The sequence below is a fragment of the Galendromus occidentalis genome, unplaced genomic scaffold (assembly GCF_000255335.2).
Source record: "Galendromus occidentalis unplaced genomic scaffold, Mocc_1.1 scf7180000077446, whole genome shotgun sequence".
NCBI lineage: Eukaryota > Metazoa > Arthropoda > Arachnida > Mesostigmata > Phytoseiidae > Galendromus > Galendromus occidentalis.
In genome coordinates, this window is record NW_003805434.1 from 1,288,553 (window position 1) to 1,304,466 (window position 15,914).

Consider the following 15,914-nt stretch of genomic DNA (forward strand, 5'->3'; position numbering starts at 1 on the left):
AGTTGGCAGCTATGCTCGAGCTAGCGGCAATAAACCCAACGGCGCTGCGCTCCCAGCTCTCACCTATGTAGCACTTCTGCCGAGCTCCGGGCATTGACACCCGTGCGACAAAGCTCAAGGTTCGAAAAACTGATTTGAGAGCCACGGAAAAAAATCGAGACATTGAGCGATTATCGGACAAATCTGATTCGATAATTTAATGAGCCCTCCAGTATTTTCCGCCTTTGTCACCCGAGGACATTGCGCCGCGCAGGTCTCGATATTCAACGGAGGAAAAAACTTGACTACGTGAACACAGTCATGCTCATCTATGTTTCCATATCCTCATCCCGTACTCTGAACGAGCTAGACAAGGATGCCCTACTCTTTCCCGATAAGCCTCAGTACGCTCAACTCGGAGGAAAGAATTCTACATCTTCCACTGAGAAGAGCTTCGGGTCGCGCAAGCTCCTGCATTCAAAATTCAATTCAGGACGGATATATCGATTTTAAAACGAAGGCTGCACCCTCCGTGGATAATCTGGTATCTCAACGACGGTTAGCGGGCCGAAGTAATGTTTCCGCAGCCCGTTGGGAGCGGTCATAGAGCTTCTCTTAAGTGCAATGCTCACTTATCACCAACTCTTATCTTTGACAGAGCCGTAACTTGTTTATTTCGGTGATAGAGAGGTTAAACCAAATGCGGAGGAATGATTCCGCGAACCGACATCCGCAGACACCGGAGCAAAGTCTCATTCGTTCCACAACTCCTCATCTAGCTCCAAGAAATCTCAACGATTTCTGAAGCCAGAAGCGGAGCTTACAGTCGGAGGCCTCGGACTCCGCGCGGGTGCCCTCGCCCCGAGTCCGTCCACCCCGTCTATCTACCCCGGCACTGCGAAGCCACAGGTGCGGAGCAAAGGCCGAAGCGCAATATTTGGATGCGAATCGGGCTCTAGAGTCCGATTCCATTGGTCTCACGAATTCTATCGTTATCGAGACATTCGGAGCAGGACTGTGCCCATCTCTAACGAGCTCGATCAAAGCAATGCCCGCGAATCCACTTTGTACGATTATCATCGCCTAATTTCCGGCTTCCTATCGCGGCACTTCGCTAGATTTATTGGTCTTGCGACCACTCGTTTCAAGAGAACGAATTCCTGTTTTGACGCATCTCCAGCCTCCTGAAAGTCATGCACTGAAAAATCAATTGGGTCAACTCACCAAGACTCCATCCGTAGTCCAATATCGATGAATATCTGGTTGTCACGTGCCGCAATCGATGTTGCTGTTTTATAGCGTCCATGAGTCGTTCGTGGAGTGGAGGTTCTTTCGGAGGTAATTGTTTCAACCGTCGCTGACCGACCGGCACAAGAGGCGGTCTGGATCGGATGAATTCAAGAATCAAAGCGAAAGCGTCTTTCTTTACTCGAGGAGGAAGCTCGCCATTCACCATAACCTGCGTCAAGAGATTGGGGGCACGGGTTAGGACCTTCATTCGGAGAACGAGAAGATCGCTCTAGAGTCCTAGATAGCGATCTTTGATCTCTATGAAAGAACTGAGGCGATGACCTATCAAGACGGTAGCTTGGAAGATATGGAACTCGAATCATTCCGTCTCTACTCGAGGCAGACGCGAGTCTCTGCCAGCCATGTTTGCGCTCCATCCTTATTCGCCCCTCGAGGGAAATACACACAACATTATCATAAGTATAAGTATGGTACAGATGGGGAGATGACTTCAGCACAGATTCCGAGCTATTGATAGACGAGCTAAGGCATGGCCGAAAATGATCGATCACATTCGTCGATCAGTTAAGCGGCGGCAGAAAACTTTAAGAGTTGAGGAGCAAACACACGCCTCGATTTTTAGTTTATATTTTCTGAGAAGATATGGGCGCCAAAGGAACCGGCTCCTTTTTAACACCAGACCGGTGAGGAATCCTCGGCTATTGCCGTCGTTCTTTTTCCGCTCAATTTTCCTCGTTTCGAAACGCGCCTCAACAGCGCCGTCAGTCGTCCGGCAGCTGAAGCAGAAGTTCAGTCCATTGAGAACAATCCATCAATGAAGCACCCGCTGATCAATACATAATGCATTGAACGGTCGAGAATCTCACTCTCGTGTTCCACGTCGTCATTACTCGGCATCTGACAGGTGATCCAAATTTTGCTGTCGCTACTTTTTTCGGAAGCGAACTTCGCAGAGAGAAGCAAGTAGTCGTGCACGATTTCTTCAACCATCGTTCCCTCCATCATCGATTTTTCCTCCCATCCAAATCGAGATTAAACCCATTGTGGACCCCCTACGCTATCAAAAGTTCAAAGCTCCGGACGGTATATGTCAGTCAGTCTCGTTCAGTGGCGGAAATCTTCCGAGCTCGTAACATACTCCAGACCCGAGTGAGGAGTTGAGTCGATGCGAATCGCGCTTCATTCATGTCGCGGAATATCCAGATTTACGTGCTTCGAATAATTCACCTTGTTCAGCTTGTACCGCCTGCTTCGGATGTCGTCGAGGAGCATCTCGTACGGTGTGAGCTCGTACTCTATCGACGGCTCTCCTTGAGGGCGATTATCCAGACAGACTTTCTTGAGAACTACACCCTGTCGGAGTTCTCGTATGACCTGGAAGCAAAAATGAGGATAAGAACTCGCTCAGATTCGAGCACCACATGGAGCGATTGAGAAAACTTGAGAATGAAACAGATGACTGCTCTGATTGTGATCGAGATGGTTGAATGTGCGAGCTGCTACTCGCTGTGTAGAGAGAATTGGACCACGAGGTCATAGGATATTGAGACGGCAAGAAGGATGGGGGGATATCTTGGCTGAGAGAATTAGGGGGAGAAAATTCTCTCAACAATCGTCTTCGAAGCTCTCAAGGGAATCTTCTGGGACGCCGACACGGCGGGCGCCTCAAAGGTTGCCCCTCGTTGTACGGACAGAAGTAGTCGTCTTCTACTAATCAAAAGAACCAGATAGCCGAATGGTGTTACTCATGATGGCCCTGCTTCCCTTATCTGTCCCGAAGGAAAATAGGAGAAAAAAAATAAGAAGCTAGAAGCGATAACCGGCAGCGAGAGAAGCTTTGACGAGAACTTTGTCGAAACGACCTGCGACAGATGAGGCAGCGGCGCGTCGCCATTCCGAGATCGAAGTGGAAAATAGCTCCAACGATATGAAAATCCCGCCAGCTCTAGGTGATCGAGACTTTCCACATGTTCCCGGCGTCAATTGACCGCATATGCGGAACACGCGTTTCCCGATCGAGATTCGACGCGTAGGTAGGTACGTCGACCGATGTCGGCCATCTAGCCATTCATTCAGTTCGCTTCCAAATGAAAAAACGTGCGTTTTCTGAGTAGTTTCCGAATCGTGAATGAAGTTCGTTGACGCGATCCGCTTCCGATTCATGGAATTGGGTGATTCTTTTTCCTTTCTTCAACCCATCGAGGGACCGAAATCGAATCGAGAAGAGTAAAAATAACTTATTAACGCATTTAGCTCGAAAGCTCAATGTTTATCCAGCTTCCTCGTGAGCCTTCCGAGCGATCGATCAAAGACGCAAATCGAGCGAGCTCCGAGTGAGCGATCGATTGACGGAGACGGCCCATCGGAGCCTTAAGCAGAGGATCAATTGACCGAGCTGACGATTCTCATGACGCCGATGATAATGAGTTGATGCCACCGCTCGGATCCACCATCGGTGCACCAGAAAGCGCTCTATTCCTGCCATGATCGTCGCAGTAGCAACCGAAGCAAATAATTAGAGGAAATTGCTTATCAAACAGAGAGGAGCTATCTCTATTCGAAAACTAGAAAATAGATCGTTCCAATGATTATTCTCGACTGTGCTCGCAGCAAATAGAAGTGCATAAATAGAATCCGTACACAGACAGAAATATCACATGTTTATCCGGCCGACGCGACGATGGAGACCAGCGCGGTTCTGTCGTTCGGATGCTGCCACAAGCGACGCAGCTACCGAACAAATGATGACCAATGACAAGCAATTGACCCACAGAGAGTCGGTTTCCACGCGAATATCTCTGTGATACGAGAATGACAAACAGACGAGCAGGTGACATCGAAGTCGGGATACATTGACGCGGCTAATTACTCCCCTCGAGCGGGAGGGCGCGAGCTCGATTCCCGCGTGCAGCCCGCTGATTTCCATGAAGTCAGTGTCTCAAGAAGTAGGGGTCAGTGACAGGTGATCCCTTTAGCGATCGGGTGAGAGGACGATCCGAGTCATGGCTCTGAATGATCCACTCCAGCAGCTCCGTACGGATGCTCTCAGCCCCTGCTTGCTCAGACTCCGACCGTTGAGGCCCGGGGACAAGGTAGGCCATCAAAAACGAAGTTCTCGCTCTCGCCATATCTAGGCTATAAATCGGGCAGTCCGGATTTCTGCTCAAGTTCAAGTCCCGCCTTTTCGGGAGAACCGTTCCGTATTTCAAATTCCGACTGCGGTCCCGTAATCGCTGAGCTCTGGTATGTTCACCGGGAGTCGCAATCATTGCGGAGTACTAACCTGCACCCAAAGTCTCGCCCAGTCTTGGAATCCGAGCTCGTCGAGATTGCTGGAGCTGTCGTCGTCGCCAGTTGCGCAGACTTCGTACGATTTGCTCCGAAGTTCCTGTTGGAGGGAGGGAGCAGACAAAATTAGTGCGCGGAATCAGGTGACTGAGCGGGATGACTGGAGGGAGTCCTTCGCGATCGAGCCTTCGGATACTCACAGGCATACCTCAGCCTCCGCTAGACTTAGGGAACTGAGGTAAAAACATCCCTGACCCCGCCCATTACAAAGCTCTCAGGTAGATCTATGGTAACTCGCTAGACCAACTCTGACTGAGCTCTCCGCGTTTCGCAACGATTTCTTTCTAATCAACTGGACCCGGGAGATACTCACTTTGGTTCCTTTGGAAACTTCCCTGAGGAAGGTAGTAAGCTCCAGCCATTCGGCTACGAAAGCCCGGCACACTGCTCTATAATGCGAATCCGCCTGATTTCCCAATGACATATGCGCACTGCATCTCTGTAAAGGAAAATGTCGATGTAATGAATTGTATGCGGGATGTATTGTTTGAGATCGAGGGTGCAAAGCTACAGTCTCGCCTCGATCTTCAAAATTCTCTATGGATATATTCCTTCCTCCAATATCGTTGCTCATACTCCTCTCCATGCTCCTACCACCGTGAATTATCATTCCGTCCCAGGTCATTTATCATCATCCGCGGAGGGGTGGATATTGGCGGCAGTCTCTCGGGCCATATCGACCCTAAGAATACCAGATGCGGAAAGATGCGCAACTCAATCCCCGCAGGTTGTCGGGAGCTAAGAAGCGAAGTTTCGGAGGGACAGTCTTATCGAGCACACTTCAGACGCAAAACGAGATACGGGGTCCGAAAGCAGTCGTCAGCGCTCACAGGGACTTTATCGACTGATCTCCGTTGTCATTTGACATGAAGCATTCCAACCACAGAATTCGTGTATGTACGGTACACAAGCCAGACGACAAGTTCCATCTGGCGCCAAAACTGACCACGGAAGAAGGCTTCGCGCAATCTCTCGGCAAGCATCTCCCATTAGGTATTGGTGAAATCATCGGCGTCGACTAATTAGCGACCGTCAGACCCACACGCACTGCACGCAAACTTCGTGGAGGTACCATCGTTCGATCACTAGTCCACCGCACCGGATGCATCGAGGGATTAACGGTGGACCCGATCGGTCAAAGAACGCCCAGCATATCCTTTGCTCACGCAGACGTTTCCAGCCCAAGTTCGAGCCTCATTCCGATGGTCTGGGCGCTGAAAGACGCCTCTTGATTTACTCCGATATAGGTATGCTCAGAGGAAGCTCGTGAGCACGTACTTTCGAGCACGCACGTCCGCGAGTCGCTTTCTTTGCACGCTCATTATGTTTTTGTTTCATTTTGATTATCTACAGCAAACGGAATCGTGTAGCCGGCGGCCAAGCAAATAGCGGCATGCGGCTTTTCACTCGAACCAGAAAACTGAAAGGAACTCTGATTAATTGACGCAGAATTTCTTTGGATTTGGACCAGAACGTGATTTCAATCCCGAATGAGACGTCGCTTTTCGTGATACGTAACTCTTTCTGCAACCGGATCACCGATTCGAATCCGTTCTTGTGCGGGTAGGTGATAGAACAACACAGGACCCCTCGAAGAGATACCGATTCTCCCCACTCGGGGTTCGGAGTCGGCCAACCCCGCGGACGGTCGCAGGAAGCTGCCTCGAATACGAGGCTGATTCGAAAAATCATCCCACGAAATTCCGTTCCCGAACGATTCCGATTTTCCCGAAATTGAATCAAAAATCGCAGAATTTTCGCGGCATCGACCCGTGACTTCAATGCTCTCTTTAGGCTAATACCGCCACGACATCGTTTCCAGTGACATTCGTGGAAGTGTTCCCGAAACCATTCCGACACAGGTTCTTGATGCCATCCGTGAAACTGATTTCGATTCCACGCGATGTGTAGTGCACTTCTCGGAAGTTTTCTCGATGCCGTTCCCATAACCGTTTCAATCGGGAACCCATTCAGACCGGCGGAGTTGAACCAGTTACAGAAATGTCACAGAATCTTCAGCGAGGCGGGATCAGCTGAGATCACGCACAGACAGCGATATACGTCTGGCGGGCGTCATCTTCAATGTCTGGAAAGCTGACAAGCTCGCGGAGCTACGACGAAAGTAATCGCAGCATTACTTGCTTGATTGACGAATTGGATGATTACCCGATAGTGAGATGAGCAACGTTTCTCCGGTTTACGTCACACGTTTTTCCTCATCCCCGATTTGGTCAATTCAAGGACCTGTCAGAATTTTCTGCATGTCGTTACCGCACGAAATGATATGCTCCCGATGCGGTTTGAATTTCGTGTGTAATTGATCCTTAGACCGTTCAACGTTCATCATTGGGGACCACGTCTCCTCTTTTCCATACGAATATCGATTACCTATTCTAAGTTTTGAGGTCTCAAGGCCTCCGCCGCTGCGGTGTTTCCGATGATTAGTCGCCACGATTCTGTCCTGCGTTTTGTCAGAACGGCAGACACATTGAAACAAATGGTCTCATGCAGATGCTGGCGTGAGATTTCGTAATAGGTACCGGCACGTGTGTTTTTTCGGCAGAAAAGGCTGCCAGAAAGTTACACAAGAGAAGGGACAATTTTGCTTCATTGCCCCCAAGATGAAGAAGACTCACCCGGAGATGTCACAGGGCAACGGGACTGTTCCCGAATGAGAGAATCGAAGGAGATACGTGACGTACGTCCGGAGTTTTGACAGAGTTTTCAATGACCTCGGGACGGAGCCAGGACATTACAAGTCGCTCCATAAACTTCGATGTCTTCGCGTGATCCAAGGACCTTCGAGCATAGTCCCGTTTAGATCACGGCTCTCTGAGCCTTTGAATCACCAAGGAGAGCCGCTCCATGAATCGAGTGACCCGAATGAATAAGTTAGCATTCAGATGTCCGAGTAGCTCGAGAATATGTGGTGTTCGCCCAGGACCATATTTTCTTCTGATCGAAGGCTGCATTCAGCTCGAAAAATGAATTTTGCCGTGTCACAGCCTACCTGTGACGGCATATGATATGAACGAAGGTGAAGGTGACAAATCTGTTGAGCCTGCAACCGAGACGAAATCCTCAAGAGCGGTCGGAAGAGAATAGCTCGATATATATTTTTCTCAATAAGCTTCTCGAAATCAATCCGCTCGGAAGTCGGGAAGGACTGAGCGCTGGCGGGGCCGTCATGTTGTCGTGGCTGGTTGTTGTTTCAAAGGCTCGTTCAACCCACACCAGTCCTTCAGCAGGGCCGTTATTCGGGCTTAGGAGTCAGTCAATGAGCCGACGGGATCACCGAGAAAGCAGCCGAAAAACGAATCGTACGGAAGATATCGATCGATTCGGTGAGCTTTCCGATGAATTAGCTTTCCTGAAGTTGAGTCCTGGTTCCCTTGCGGTGCAGGCACGGAGTTTAAGAAATAATTCATCGCGGGATCCGATGAGTGACAGGATCGACGCTCTTCCCGGTGCCATCTCTTTAATCCCCGTGCGGCAGTTCTAGTTGACGTCGCGATTCATGACGCCGGCTTCGGTCGCATGTCGAAACTGAGGATGGCACTCACTTGTTGACACGGCCCGCAGACGCCACGGGAACATGGACAGCTTCCGCAGTTTCAAATCCGGTTCAATCGTCAGGGATTTACACGAAAGGTCAGCGAGCGGATTGTCAACGGTTTGTCTATCGGATCACAATTGGATCGAGACGCGACGCGCGACGGTTTGATGAAATACTGCGGATACGCAACGCCCGCCGACGTCGGATAAATTAATCGTGCATGGGACAACTTCTCGGTTTCCGATCAAGAGCTCTCTTCAATTAGCGAACCGGTATTTGGAGTGGAATCTCAGTATTCCCGGAACAACAAGAAAGCATGGCTGACGGCCGAATCCAATCTTCCACAGGGGCTGTCCGTGTCTCCCGCCGCCTCGTCCTGCCATGAACAAAAGCGGAATTCTACTCATCACAGTTGCGCAAAGGCCGAGTATTTTTTTCTATGATTACTACTATCGACGACATCATCGGCAGAATAGGCTGCTCGATTCCTTCCTTTCCATCTACTCCTATATCACACCCGATATCTCTATCAATCGATGACATGAGTGCGAAATCGAATGGTCTGACATGAGGGTTCTCACCCCTGTCGACATCGACCGCTAGTTGCTGGTTTTGATTTCGTGAGGCTTTCTATCTCCGGAGCTGAGGCAAATGAAGGGAGTCTCGAAACGCTTGAGTCTTCCATTGCTCCATCTCTGACAGCGTGAACGAAGTTTTTCGGAGCCGCGATCCAAACAGCAGCACACGAGAATTGAGCTCTAAGAGTTTCCTCCAGAAGGCATGGTTATGACTTATGACGCGCTTCGCCGCTCCGTTTCCTGACCTTTCTGCCCTACGATTATCGTGCGTGATCCTTAGGGCACTCTGCCAGGTCAGGACGGTAAGCCAGTGCGGAGGAGTCTGACGGGTTGCTGCGGATTTCCTACATTCAGGATTTCGCAGGGCTTCGGCGAAGTTTCGCTTTAGTGTCCCGGCTCATATATTCATGAAGTGTGGTTGGAGCCCAACAAGTATCCGCAAATCGGTCTCCCGGTCTGGCCAAGCATTAGTCCGTCAAGTCTGATACTTCGCTCATTCGGTCAAGATATCCTAGTCCCATCGACGGAAGTTTTCCGTGACAGAAAACCGGCGGGTTTCAGGCGTCCCACCACCCCGTGAAGGAGTCGATGACGCGGAAGATGACCTTGCGTGACTCCCACATCAATGCTGAGGCTCTCGAAGTCGAGCAAAAAACTTCAACCAGACGCGAAGATTTATAGGAGAATTCGCATCCAGTCGATTTCAGTCGATTGACGCGAGAAGCGCGGAAACGAATGGAGACATTGAATGCTGCCGGTTGTCATTCGCCCGCTCGGTATGCGTAGAGACAATCAAATCAAAAGAAAGAAACCGAATGCCCTACAACTGTGAAGTCTGGAAGGCTCAAACTCCCACTTAGGACCTTGAGCAGCGTGGCTGTGGACAACCGTATGATTCGAATGATCCGACTCGGGATTAGCTCCTAACGCACGCAACGACTAAGAACGCAGAGGCGAGGGACGATGCTGATGGCAGTTTCCACAATCTGACGGAGAGTCCAAACAACGCCGTATATTTTCTAATAACAACATAATTGGTGATCCGCTCGGTACTCTCCGATTTTTCCCGGAGCCTTCCATCTTATGACTCCCTGAATCGCCCTCCTTTATTGAGAATTATGATTATGATGGTATGTATACACGGTTTCCAGCCACTATCGACGCATATCATCGTCGAGGAGCCCTAGCGGAGCAGGCGTAAGGAATCGAGAATTTCCTCGTGGAAACTGAGCTCTCTCGCGAGAGGAATGCGATGGCGCTCACCGAATGAGCCGAATACGGCAGCTAGATGATCAATCTTCGCATCGAAATTAGTACATCTTCACCCGTGGAGTGGGCTCCTCAAGTATTCAACAGATAACGCTGCTAATCGCCGGATGATTTGTTATCAGTGATCCGTGAGAAAGCAGAAAAATACCGAAAAAAACCATCGGCAGCGATATTGAGACATCCCGTTCCAGAGACACCTGATTCCGTTCATCCGGCGCGCAGAGAACACCATCACGACGCCGGCACTCGTAGTTCCTGACATCGAAAAATCGAACGCTATCCATTATCTTGCGGGCCGAAAGGCAAACAGAAGAGCGATTTTACAGAATACAAGCAGTCGCGAGGGGAGAAACCTGATTATGCTTCCGCGGAAATTCGGTAGAATCGACTGCCCACTGAAAGACGGCTCATCGAAGACAACAGAGAGGTCAGCCATGAGCACCTTTGGAAAATTTCGGGGGGACAGCGATGAGCATCGGATTACAGAATTCGTGCGGATCGAAAAACCCAGTAAAACCTGTAATGACGCTGATGATCACAATAATAGAGTATTTAGTGACCACGATCTCACTCGAGAATCAAGTGGAAAAAAGTAGGAGAGTCGAAATAGATAAAGGTAAGCCCTGGAACCGAACGCCAAAGGAGGGAGCAATTCTTGCAGATGGATGACGACGTCATTAATCTACACGAAGCCTCGGACGACGCGATCAAACGAGCGACCTCTTGTACATTGCGCTCACCCGCTCTCTTTCTCATACCGACGATTCCATCAGGATAATTGCTGAAGCCGCCGCGACCGTTGCCGCGCCGGTAACCGATGGTTCCTCTTTTCCCCCTAGCCTCCTCCAACCGTTCTTCCACATCCTCCGCTCCCTCATCTCTCCCAGGTCACCCTGTCCAGGGAAAACTCGGTTTACCCCTGAGACCTTCCGAGTTCGCCGAAGTCGTCCCGACATCGAAGAGAATCGGAGTTCCTCCGGCGGGCTATCACCATCGACCGAGCGGACGAACGTGAGCGATCCAGAAAACGCCGAGCGAGGCGAGTCTGTGAGCCACCGGTTCCATGAGCAGAAGGTGGAGTAGTGAAATTATTGCCGATTTGCTCTGGGTCGTCCCCGTGAGAGCGTATGACAGCTCGATGAACGAGAGGAAGACTCTCGTCGGTAGCATCATCGTCGATGTTGTCATCATCAACATCTTGGCGAAGCAAGAGAAGCTCTCGTACATTTATCCGTCGCTTGCTCCTGGCGGCCGGAACTTCGGCAGCAGCAGTGGCGGCGACTGCAACACGGCGAGCCGGCTCGAGAAGCTTCGGAAGACCACCGAACACTGTACGCCGAGGAACAGCGAGCCATTACACTCAGTACTTAGCATTTTGGGTCACATGGGCAACGCACGGCGCAGCCGCTGTTGAACTCAGATCGTTAACGACGACGTGTGTTCAAACCGCTCGACCGACCGAATGACTTGTCGGTCGGCATCGATGGCAACTCCGGTATCGGCGGCGACTCGGAGTCAAGCAAATGAAAGGATCATCGACGGAATCCACTCCTCGCTTGCGGATCCTAGTGTCGCCCGGCACGACAACGGTTCGGAGTTCCCTCTTAAGCGGAATGTTCCGCGGCCGGGGAACGCCGACCGGTAAGACGAAAATGCCATTCCCGACTCAATCAGCGCTTCTCCGAGCGAGTCACACTAAGAGCCTAATCGCATGTCGCGTCGTCGCCGTCGTCTTTCTGGTCGGCGTTGTGATCTTATGTGACTCTGCTTCTCCGTCATGGTCAAAGTCGAGTCAAAGAGAGACGAGGCGAACCGGGGTTCGAATCAGCGGGGCCGGTCTAACCCGCAGACGAGCCGAGGCAACACCGACCGAGTGGTCATGTCGTGGATTCTCAACGACGACGACGACAGCACAAAGATATCCATCTCTCCGCTGCTTCGGACGCTACACATTTGATAACACGGTCCGGCTCAGCCGACGGGATCTCACAACGGAGTCACTTGATCAGCAACGAACTCATTCAACGGGTCAGCCGCTCGGCGTGTCTTCCCGTGAGTCCTTCGGTAGGCTATCCGTTTTTCTGCCATTGCGTGTGTGAGAAAAAGAGAGACAAAAAACGAAGATGGAAAGGAACCGACCGAGCGGCCAGCCTAAACGAATCACCATGAAGTTACGGCTCCTATTGTTGAATCGCAGCATTTGTAGCCGGGCGTCACTCTACCGGTGATTACATCGAGACGAGAGATTTCTCTCACATGAGCGCTGTGTCGGCCGAATCATTCTCGGACTCGAAACGTCCGCTCCTCTGAATCTCGGCCCATCCCGAACGAATCGTGTCCAACACAATGGATGACTCAGCGTCGACCGAAAAGTATCGGGCTGAGAAAGTACAGATTTTACAGGAGTGGAAGCAGTACTGGCCGCATCGGTGTCGGCAGCTGAGTGAGTCGCTCCACGGACATCAAGCCGAATCCGAGGTGAATCGGAGTGATCCAAAGCTGGGATGGAATGATCCTCGAACACGAAAGCATCATAGGAGTGGAATCGCTCATCGGAGCGTCGAAAGTTCAAATCTCCGAATTTCGGGCCAAGTCGTCATCCAGCCTCGGATCGGGATGGGAGCTTGGTCACGGACCCCTGGAGCAATGCTCGAGAGCGACGAGCGGGGAATTCCTCTGGATGAGCGCGGAATCTCCCCGAATTCGCGCGACGGAACTAGAAAATTCAATACGAAAAAACTAGGCGATCGAGAGAAGGGTTGGACAGACTTTTCTGATACGATCCGGCTACCGTCATGTTCAGCGGGACCTCGTTTCAAGACTGTGGGTATTCGAATTTGCTTCACGGCAGGGGGCGTCAGAACAGACGAGGCAGAGACGAACAAGGAACAAGTTCCGAGGAATCTGAAGTTGACAAGTGCTGCAATGACACACCCTAAAATGACCAGAGCTCATGTCATGCGTCGATGACAGAGGAACTATCAGAAAAAATCCCAGACGAGCCACCTCTTCATTAGAAAATTGATTTGTGGTCAGCCATAGACAAAATATCCAACTCGTCGAAAGGCGTCGGACTTTCTGAACTGCGGGCGCCCCCGGGAGGAAATTCAAAGATAGCCAGGTATGCGGATCAAAGTTCTTTTCGCGAAAATCACATGAAGATATGGGTTCCACTAGGTTAGCTCGACAAAGTCGTCAGGTCAGATCTTGCGTTCCTCGGAAACAATAATAAGAACTGGTATTGGCGGTAGCAGGATCTGAACCAAAACCTTCATTGTCGTAGCGGCAGCCTTACGGCACACGAAAGACAGCAGAATGCGAGAAACTGTCACTTCAAGCTCGCTGTGCCGCGCCGTTGTTTGACGGACTCCCTTGGATAACTTCCGACTGCTAGACTTGACGAAGAGGAAACAATAATGAAGCTTTTCGAAACGTCTCAAATCATATCGCGCCGCACCCCGCAACCGGCAACATTGCGCGGGCCGCTCACCGATACGACTTGTCTTTCAGACAGGCAGTCAATCAGTAAGTCAGTCAGTCCGTCCGACGACTACGCGGTGCGGCGTTTTGATGCATTGATTAAACGAATGCATTCTGTCGAGGATATTCTAGGTCGGGGCGATCCGAACGGAATAGTATTGGAAGAAAAAAACTAGAACAGACTTCGGTGAAAACTAATAGCCTCGACGACTTTAGTCGAAGAGCGAACACTTACTTGAATAACTTTCTCGAGGGTGAGCCCGTCACTCTCGACGTCAGGGCTGCCACTTCGCGTCTCATCATCGAGTTCGACGTCGTGGATTCCTGAAAATCCAAGAAGACTTAATTATAGCGGGACTTGAGGAAACAAACTTCCACGGAGGCGAAATTCTTGGAGTCAAGTTCCCTTAGATGGGGAACCGATCCCCGGTTCCTCAGAGCCCAAAAGACTTGATTTGATTCGGTGAGAAATCGATAGCAGCGCAACGGGTGCCCGCATGACTGTCGTCGCAGATTCGGGAACAGTTCGACACGTTTGAACCCTTCGTGAGAAGAGCAACAAACACATAAAACGGTCACGTGGTCATATAAGGGACCAAAACGGTCGGTCATAAAATTATGGAAAGCGTCGACGGCGAAGGAGAATCGCTACTCTGGTCGCTCAGTCGGTGATTCCTGACTCTCAACCGGCCAAACCGCGCGGGAGAATTAGGAATTTCGCCAGGCTGCAATTCCCAAAAAGTCCAGTATCCAGTTCGCGGTTACTGGTTTGGCTACCCCATTTGCCAAGGCTCGGAACGCTTTGCAAGGCAAGAAGAGATCTCTTAGAAAGCGACTCGGAACATCACCCGAAATGACTCTCTCCGACGCAGGGATGAACCGTGAGCTGGAACGGTCCTAATGACGGCCAGCCCCTTAATGCCGTAAGTCCAAAAAAGCATCGCTTAAGAAAAAGTCACGATGCGCTGCCCGCGAACCAGTGAGAGAAGAAATCGCGGAGCAATCAGCAAGAAAAAGAGAGAAGAAGCACAACGGGAAAATAAGCAGAAAATCGTTTAAAGATAAGCTTCAGAAGCTATTGCCGCCGCGGCTCTTCAAAAACTAGCGATCAACAGCGGTCCCTGATGATTGAATGATGAGCGAAAACCATTGGGGTCGATGCGAATTCATCGATCGTGTCAACGGGCTTTCCCGGACGGATTGATTGCATTTCACTTTCTCCTTCGCCCTGGAATCCGTATGAAAATCCTCAGAAGGTGACGAACGTTTTCTCCCTCTGCTTCCCACGACAAGGGGAAACAAGGAACACTCGTCCATTCGAGTGGCGTGTCTCCATTAGGGGTGTCTTTGTCCCCTGTTATGTTAAAGCATGATAACAAGACGCTTGCCATTGTCGATCGTTCGGAACCATTGGCCGAGCGAGTAGTTCATTACCATAATGAAGTGTCACCATGCCAGACGTCCGACATTCTGGCGCAGACGTCAATCCGCTGAAGAGTTTGACACCTCTTTATCGATGCTCCGGAGACGGATATGCGTGCAACCATGTGCGCCAAGACGTTTCCTACTTATTTTTTTTTATCACAGTCTGCTATCTCCTGGCAGCTCCCTTTGTCCGTTCCATTCATTGTCATTCACGATAAGTTTCCTCGGCTCTAGCGCTTAATTTTCGGAGCTCAGATTTAGAAATCATTAAACACACATCACGGGGACAGTTTCAGGTCGCAATCGAGTTGATACGAGTAATAATGAGTGATAATGAGGCGATAATTAAATACTTGACATACCTTCATCGTAAGCGCCTTCGCTATCGGCCGCGGAGTTTCTTCCGCCACCTTCTGAGTCGTTATCCTCGTCTCGGAGGAAAGCTCCGCTCGGACCGAGTCGTGGATGAGCGTGATGGTGCACGGGGACGTGGGTCGTGTGGGATTCCGAGTCGAGATCGGCCTCGCACGCCGACGTCATCTTATCGAGAAGGAGATCCATCGCTGGGCTGAGAGATCGCTGCTCGTCGGGACCCAACCGAAAATCCAAAGCTCGGAAGAGGACTACTCCTACACTCTGTACCAACTGCAAAGAAAGGGAAGAGAAAATTTTAGAGATTTTTACAGAGTAGAATCGGAAAGTCAGCGTTCATTCCCCGTATGAGAGCTGGGGGACCGACACGAATCCGATGGCCGTTCGAGGAAACGTGCATTGACCATACTGCCGCAACCATGACGCTTATCGGTCCTTTGCCTCGAAGTTCGGGTACTGAGAGGCAAATTTTCGTGGAAATCGGACGAAAAATCATATGTCGGAACGTTCCGCACGCCTGCCCGCTAGCGGGCGTTATGAAATGCCCCAGATCGTCGCAAAGGATTAGCCCCATCCAAACGCGTCTGGAAACACAAAGAACAAGTATGCTACCTCATGGGACTTTAATCGAACCTCCCCTGTATTTGTCCGCGAAG

The 15,914-nt window shown here is 50.6% G+C and overlaps 1 protein-coding gene across 1 annotated transcript in view; it reads right to left on the reverse strand.

The window, feature by feature from the left end:
• Window positions 1-15,914, reverse strand: part of spir (spire type actin nucleation factor) — a 105,924-nt gene that overhangs the window by 24,244 nt on the left and 65,766 nt on the right. The window contains exons 3-8 of the mRNA XM_029111500.1: window positions 15,249-15,531; window positions 13,697-13,785; window positions 4,892-5,017; window positions 4,514-4,618; window positions 2,458-2,604; window positions 1,204-1,438 (exon numbers count right to left, since the gene is read on the reverse strand). Of these exons, the coding sequence (XP_028967333.1) occupies window positions 1,204-1,438; window positions 2,458-2,604; window positions 4,514-4,618; window positions 4,892-5,017; window positions 13,697-13,785; window positions 15,249-15,531 (985 nt within the window). The remainder of the gene's footprint in view (window positions 1-1,203; window positions 1,439-2,457; window positions 2,605-4,513; window positions 4,619-4,891; window positions 5,018-13,696; window positions 13,786-15,248; window positions 15,532-15,914) is intronic.